Source organism: Hypomesus nipponensis, chromosome 24 (assembly GCF_054491055.1).
Source record: "Hypomesus nipponensis isolate SF chromosome 24, ASM5449105v1, whole genome shotgun sequence".
NCBI lineage: Eukaryota > Metazoa > Chordata > Actinopteri > Osmeriformes > Osmeridae > Hypomesus > Hypomesus nipponensis.
Genome location: NC_140384.1, coordinates 6235594 through 6243772, shown reverse-complemented (window position 1 = coordinate 6243772; position 8179 = coordinate 6235594). Strand labels below are relative to the sequence as shown.

General features: G+C 40.0%; 1 protein-coding gene across 2 annotated transcripts; it reads right to left on the bottom strand.

The window, feature by feature from the left end:
* Window positions 1-1714: 1714 nt before the first annotated feature.
* Window positions 1715-7518, bottom strand: lhx2b (LIM homeobox 2b). Of its 2 annotated transcripts, none has more exons than XM_084690419.1 (5): window positions 7276-7518; window positions 6092-6294; window positions 5376-5749; window positions 2468-2673; window positions 1715-2005 (listed from the first exon to the last, which is right to left on the bottom strand). In XM_084690419.1, the coding sequence occupies exons 1-5, from the start codon at window positions 7480-7482 to the stop codon at window positions 1715-1717; spliced, it is 1281 nt and encodes a 426-aa protein (XP_084546545.1). In that variant the 5' UTR covers window positions 7483-7518. The 2 variants fall into 2 exon arrangements, with proteins under 2 accessions (XP_084546545.1, XP_084546546.1); XM_084690420.1 differs by having other exon boundaries at window positions 5379-5749.
* Between the last annotated feature and the right edge of the window lie 661 nt (window positions 7519-8179).

Sequence of the window (8179 nt, the reverse complement as noted above, 5' to 3'; positions counted from 1 at the left end):
TTAAGGGCTCCCTCAGACTAGGACTGAGGGATAAATAACCTTTTACGTGGGCCAAACGTTCATCCACACGGACGCAAATTCTGTCACAGACCATGACAGGGGTGAAAAAGCTCGTTGAGGAGTCAGTTCCTCTGAAAACCATTACCCCTAATTATACTGGCCACCGAGCGCACTCAACATAGTTATACTGTGCGAGCAGCTGCAAGTCATAGCGCCATTAGAGAGAGCACGGCTTTGGATGACCTTCATTGTTGCAATTCCGACCATAGTTGTGGAGATCTAACCCCCCCCCCTGCAAGTACAACATGCTCTTTAATGTACTGCTTGTTGTCCCATGTAACCTAATTGTATTAGCTTGAAAATAGACCTACCACCACAGACCCATTAGCTGACTAAAGAGGTGAGACCATCTCTCTCTCTTAACAGGAGCCTTTGTGTTGCGGCAGTAATTCACCTCATCCACTGCGCAGTGGGTTTATCAAGCTCACAAAATTCAGATCATACATTTAGTAATGATGACAAAAGGTAAAGTTCACTGTTTTTATCATTTCATACAGAACCAAGAACTACATAAAAAATAAGGGAATTAAATGTGTTGTGAACACAACGAGATCCATAAAGACCATACAGCATTGGACAGCAGCAGGCTATACTACAGCAATAGTTGTAGTAGAAATAGTACAGTAGTATCAATAGTTATAGTACTGTAGAACTAGTGATATTGGTGGTGATTGTGGAAAGAGCAGCACAGAACAGATCATTCTTCCAATTTTGTACCTCAAATGAGCTCATGTGTAAACTAACAGGGAGCGGGCAAATAATTAAGTCTAAATAACTATGTCTAAATATCACTTACACTGTCAAAATGAAATACATTTTTTATGAGACACGTCATATTGAGGTAAACATTGTGGCTGAATAATTTTAACTGTAATCTTTGTGTCTTTAGCAGTCATGTGTAATTGAGGTATAGAATTGTTTTAAAACCAAACCTTTATTGGGTAATTGATTCCCAGCTAGCGTGACATCGTATACAGTAATGTGCTTGTATGTTATCTCCAAGTTTGCCAACTCTTAAATTTAAAGTTCAATAGCAAAAACCCATATTTGCACACACACACACACACACACACACACACACACACACACACACACACACATCAACAGACAAACACACACACACACACACACATCAACAGACAAACACACACACACAGTGTGTTTTGGAAATAAAATGGAATGTCACATGGCAGTTTAAGTATATGTTAACCTGTGTTTAATCTCAGATTTCCCATAATTTTACAATCCTTTTCAAGGGTTCCTAGCAGTAACTCCTATACAACAACATAAATACTGTGCTGGAAAATTTGAATTTCCAAAAATTAAGCAGTTTTCTTTTCCCCAGTTTCATTCTGTAAACATTGAAAAATGCAAATCAAGTCTCTTCAGTTCTCGACAAAACAACAACAAAATAACAACAACTGTTCTTTAGTGAGGCTGGGCAGCCTCGCTACGCAAATATTCAAAATGGGCTCAGGAAAAGTAAGAGTCTGTCTCTTTACCTTTTTATTTCTTATTCCATTTAGTCTCTATCATGGGTCTCTGCTTTAGTTCCAAGTGGACAGAGGTTGGACAGGGCTGTAGGACAAGCTGGTGTGGGTGAGTTTTAAAGGGCAGGGGGCTGGAGGGAAGCAATGACGGTCTGGGATGGGCATCAGAAGAGGCTGGTCAGGGTGGTCTGCGATGGGCTCCTGCACTCATGGACGTCCATCCCCCCTGGTACGGAGGACAGGACGGAGGTGACGGTGGGCATGGTGGGGTTGGTCAGGTCCGTCAGGGTGGTGGGGGTGCTGGAAGGACTCATGGAGGCGTTGGAGATCTCGGAGGCGGGTCCGGAAGGCGTGCCCCCCTGCAGTGTGGAGCCGTCCGAGGTCTTGTCCACGCCTGTGTTCTCCTGCCGCAGGAGGTTCCGCCGGAACTTGGCCCTAGCGTTCTGGAACCAGACCTGTGTACCACAGCAAGGCAACATCGTTCCGACTGTTAGTGATGGAACCATGGGGAAAAGACAGAGGGAATGTTTCAACTGGCATTGCAGGCATAAAAAAAAAAAATAGTGCATCAAAGCAAAATGACTGCTTTGTTTTCTGGGGAGCGTTAATTAAAGCAGCACGATTTTCCTTTTTTTTTTTTCACAGAATTTCTGTTCAGAAACATTTTTGTCTCGTTTTTTTTTTTTTTGCCTTCAGTCCCCCAGATACTTTGCTGTCGTCTTTGTGGAAATCAAGCTCTGTCTGTTTTGCTTCCCTCCTCACCATAACGAGCAGTGTGACTGCAGTCAGTCCTCACAACAAGAACATTGAGATAGAATGTATTCCCTCATTACCCGTTTGATTCCAGCCTTTTATTGTTCAATTGCAACATTACAACCCCATCAAATACACAGTTGCTGAATCGTTTTTTCAATTACCTGTAATACGCGCTTGGTGAGGCCCGTTTTCTGAGCGAGCTGCTTCAGATCCTTTGCATCCGGGTTGTGGTTGATGGCAAAGTAGGACTTCATGGTCCTCAGCTGGTGGTGTTTGAAGGAGGTCCGCATGCGCTTGGTTTTCTGGCTGGAGCTATACTGTGAGTCTCTGTCCATGGAGTCGCCATCATTCTCATTACAGCTGAGTGCTGGAGGGCAGAAGACACACACACACACAGTCACACAATGAAGAAACTTGCTGTTTACACCACATGGCCATGTAATGTGGTTTGCCATCTTATCTTGTATTCATTGTTTTATTGAAATCAGCAGCCTCAGTCTGCTGTCTCATATGGCCCTGATATAAGTGTTGCAATGTTTAAAGGCAACTTTTAATATTATTTTGTATAAGCTCAGAGATGTAGTAGAATGAAAGGCAGGTTCAGGCTGAACCTTATGTTCAATGAAATGAGAATAGGGAATGGAAAAAAATCAATGATGGTGAATCATAATGGAAATCTTTAATACTTGATATTCATAACATGATTTAAAATGTGAATTGTGTCAAGAGTAAATATGGGCTATACACTTCATAAAAGAAAAAATCTGTGTGAAATGTTTTAGGTAGGCCAAAGGTTTGTTTAAAGTGTGTTAAAGAAAGTTCAAAATTTGAATAATAAATTCACCCCCCCGAAAAATCACCTTTTTATGCTTCAAGACTCTATTTGTTATTTTTAGAATATATTTTGTAATATACAATAATATAGATGGAATTATATATATATATATATATATATATATATATATATATTGTTATAAATGGGAGTTTCTACACTCAGACTGCGTGTACCATTACGCACGTGACACTACTTTGTTATTTAGCCTTTGCGCACTTTAAGTGAGAGATTTTGCATAATCACAATCATATTAAAGGGAGATAATTCTATTGTTCTCTGAGTTATAATTGCCAGTTTTACATGTCCTTGATTAGGCAGAGTACCATCGAATTGTGGACTGAAAGAAAATGACACATTTCTCTGACAGAAATTTCTTGGCAAATGTTTAAGTGTTGCTGCTATGCATAACAGTTCAAATATATTCAATTCTGCAACGATAAATATTAGTCATTCAAAATCCTCAGAATAACACTTCACTTAATTAACCCATATAAACACCAGACATTCAAAATGTGTCTTTGGCAAACGCCTGACCAAAACGTCTACAACTGAACTCTTTTAGACATATCCCCCCCCCCCCCCCCCCCCCAGCACACACACACACAAATACACACGTTGTCAGGGCTTTCAACCGAAGATTGTTTTCTGTATTCAGCAAAGCCTGCACATTAAATGTAGTATCGTGTTGGACGAGTTGATATATTTGACGAATTTTTCAGCGAGTAAACAGAAGAGGGCAGCAGCGCCCCAACCCACTCCCCCTCTCACTCCTTCATGAACCAATCAAGTGTGAGCTGGATAGCAATTTTACTTTAACCTGCTGGGTGGAAACTATAGCTTTGGCTCTAAAATAATGATGACCCATCAGGAGAATATTTTATCAGCGACCACACAAAAGAAGAGCATAGCAATGGCAATTTACTAAAACATTTGAGTGGAGTGGTGCTGTTGTATAAACATGCAATTTGCTCCTCTGCAAACCCGAACGTTTTTTGCTACAGCTCGATTGCTTAGAATCATTACACAATGCATTAGGCCTGCAAAGGAGATGTAGCTGTGCGGAGCTAAATTTTGTTGTATTCTTTCTGAATGCCAAGGGACGATAGCAAATTACTTCGTTTCTTGGAGTAAACGGATACAGCACACAACCCCTACTGAATAACTTATCAAGTCACATTGACCTGGCATTGAGTAGGAGGCCTACACACCCCATTTGGCCGAGGCCCAGACCAACATGCCTCAGAGTGCGCAGAAGGGCGAGCAAGACAACTTTAGACGTCTACAGGGCCTGACAAGTGGAAAATGTCTAAGGCCAAAGCCGGAACTTCAAAAACTTTTTTTTTTGTAAGAGTAAGAGTGAAGGGTAAAACAAACAACAGAGCAATTTGAAATACCACAATTAATAACTAAAAAAGAAAAAAGTTAATGCGATTCTCCTCTTACCACCTATATAAAAATGATCAGCTGTAGTAGTGGTCAGACTGAACTCTCAGTTGTCTTTAGATATAAATACATAATAAAATAAATAATAAGCTATTAAATTATAAAAGCTGTGCACAATATGTATTTTAACAATAAGCCTTTAATATGTTTCTCCCACACTATGAACGCGCTATCCAGTGAAGAATTAAATAAAATTATATCGAATGGAATAGCTCAAACGTAGTCACTAAATAGTTTCTTAGTTCACATTTTCATAAATTCTGTCTCAACTTGTATGTGAAACCGCTGGCTAAGGTTAGTTATAGGCACTAAAGTCGAACAGAAGCATTTGAATTTATTGAAGTATTTAACAATCGACTGAGAAAGAAAGACTTTTAGTCCACGCTTTGAAATAAAAATACGATTCTATAGCCTATATCTTATGCATAAAAATATCGAAATACGACACGGTGTGCTTTGACAACGGTACATTTATAATGCCATTCAACAAATGTTTTTTTTTACAATAATGTCTCTCTTAAGTAGATAATTATTTAGACACAAAAAATTGTGTTCTCGTAACTATACATGTGTCCTTCTTTTTCTGCGTGACTATACTTTTAACAAACATAAAATATTAAATACACTTAGGCCTACAGTGACCTCAAATCTCAATACAGAATCATAATTTCTACGTGGCAATGTTTATGTGCCATTTATTCGTCAACGTATTTTGGGACGGTGTGGGCCTTATATGGATTGCGTAAATGTGGCACCTTTTCAGATGGCTTGGTCAGGCCCGGAAGTGTAACTACCTGCATTGTAGGCGGCCAGATCAGCTCCTGGTCCGGGACTTTTCCTTTTCCTGGGCCTCCCTTTCTGTACCGTCCCCACGCCGTTGAAGTACGATAGTCCTAGTGTATTGGCACTGCCCAGTCCTTTGTGAGAAGCTACATCCGCGTGATTGAAATGTGACGGGTATTCTCCCTGTATCAGCGTTTCAAAGTGCAGCCGACAGTACACCAAACTGTCTTTCATGCCAAAGTGGTCCCCGGTTGTTAGCATCTTGTTGCATGTTGTGCACGTGAAACAGTTCAAGTGGTACACCAAGTCCCTGGCCCGCATGACCATTTCTGAAGCCGAGATCCCGAGGTGGCACCGGGCACATCTCTGGACAGAGAATCTTCTGCGGAGAGGACAGAAGTCAGTCAGTAGTCTATATAAACTTATTTTTGTTTTGTTTTCATCTAACTGTTTCTAGTGCCATAGTATCTATAGTAATAGTATACCTAGGAATTAGACTTTTTCAACCCTGGTTTGAAAATAGATTTATTTGAACGCCTTTTATGTACAATAAAGACGGGCATTTTCATAAAAGACCAGACACTCCAGACATCGATTCTTGTCTTTGCACTATGGTGTCCTTGGTTTTAAGTAAAAACTTTTAATCACTGGTTCATAAGATAATTCTGGAAATGTTAAGGCCTGTGTTTAACGACAGTCTGAAGAGGGGGGCTGATTGAGTTACCTGTAATAATCATCCTTGCAGTAGATGCTTCCGTCTTTACTAAAGCAGGTGAGCTCTGATTCCAAGTTGAGTTTACACTCGCAACATTTCAAACAGCGCATGTGCCACTGTTTGTCTACTGCGAGCAGGTAATAGCGATCAGCAATCTTTCCACCGCAGCCCGCGCACAGTGCCACTCTGTCGCTGTTCATGCATGGCATGTTCTAAAACACACAGGAAACACAGAACATGTTACCCAACATGGTCTTCATATCAGTTTTCGACATTAAAAGGAATTGAAAGAATAAACTGCAATCATACAGGCCTGTGTGGCCCAATATTGAAAATCCTTCAATCATATATAATGCAAAGTAAATTGCCGCATTATGAAATAGTTCTTAGTCTACACTTGTCCCTGTATCACAGTAGCATGTTGTGTTGGTTTGTGTGCAAACACACACACACACACACTCACTATCTCTCTCTCTCTCTTTCTCTCTCTATCTCTATCTATCGCTCTCTCACGCACACACACACACACACACACACACACATAGGCTACACACCCAAACCACACACACACAATATTTCACTCCTTATTTATCTGAACGTGTTCATTAAAATCACACAAAACATTTCCAGTTCATAAATCTTCAATTACATTATATTCTGTTAATTGTTGCATGAACACACAAGTGTAACCACAACAAAATATATTTCGGACATGGGAAAGGCCCAAGTCATGCTGACGGTTTTACGCCCTCATGTTATTGTTATTACTTACACTGGATATTCGTTTAGGACGTCTATGAAAAGTAGGCATATCATCTCGTGATTGCAGGGTTTACATTTTGATTTTGTCTGCATTACACTTTTTATTGGCCTGTCAGTTACAAACGTGTAGGGCTATAATTGTAACATTAATACTATTATTTAAAAACCCTTTGAGGGATCCAAAAGTTCACATATTGAATTTTACATTCGTAAACATTGGTCTAGATTTTTCACAAAAGTAAAATAGACTTTTAATTGAGTTTCTCAATCAAAACATTATGATTTTGAGACACGACGAATATGAAAGTTTTTAACGAAATATTTAAAAGTGTACAGTTGAACTCTTTAACTCCTTAAAAAGTTAGGGGAGCTGTACTGTGCAAAACACCGATGTTGTGCAAGTTCTTAAAGCTAAATGTGGCTCAGCTTACCGTTTCAGATTCTCCCATATCTATGGCCGAACTGATAGCTGCTGATTCGCTTTTTCCTCTTCGGTCCATTTCTTCTACAACACCATGCATGTCGCCTCCTGGGAGGCCATGGAAAAGCATAGTTGCCGCAGAGGGTATGATGTTGTAGGTGTTTTCTTCAGATCTGCAACCCAAGATTTCCTTAAGACGCAAACCAAGCCCGTGCATTTGCAGTCAGGTTATTCCCCTCTCGGTGCGACAAGTAAGAATTCCAGATCAGAAAAAATCTGAGGCAAAAATGGACACGTGTTCGCCACACTGTATCATTTGCCAATGGAAATCATCATCCGAATCTCTGCAGCTCTCATTATAACAAAGATTTGATTGATTGATTAATTAATAAACGTGCAGACTCCGACGTTTATTCGTGTGATTATTAGGAGCTGATACAATCAATACTTTGTTATCATGCGAGTAATGTCAAGGAGACCAACAATTGCAGATTGCTAAGACGATCATTAAAACATACCAGCTAGCGAAGCTCTTCTTGCATGGATCTGGTACCGGTCCCTTCCCCTCACCAGAATTTGGATAAAAATAATTTGCAGGGCATGGGAAACGATTTGTTTGTTTTCAGAGCCAAATTATTTCTGGTTTGCACCACTGAACCGGCAATCGTTTAGCGTTTCACTGTAACAACAAAATATTTTCCAAACGAAATGATAGCAAAAAAATCAAAAACATAGCATCATATTTTTAGATGTCGGCGCGTGCGTCTCCTTGTGGGTGCCTCCTCATCAAGGTCTAACTGGAGTCCAAGTTGGTGGCAACACAGCGTTTGATTGTATCTCAGTAAATCTATATTATTTTCAAGAAAACAAAAGCTGTTGGTGCTCGCAATTAGATCCTTTTTGAGGTCTGAGAA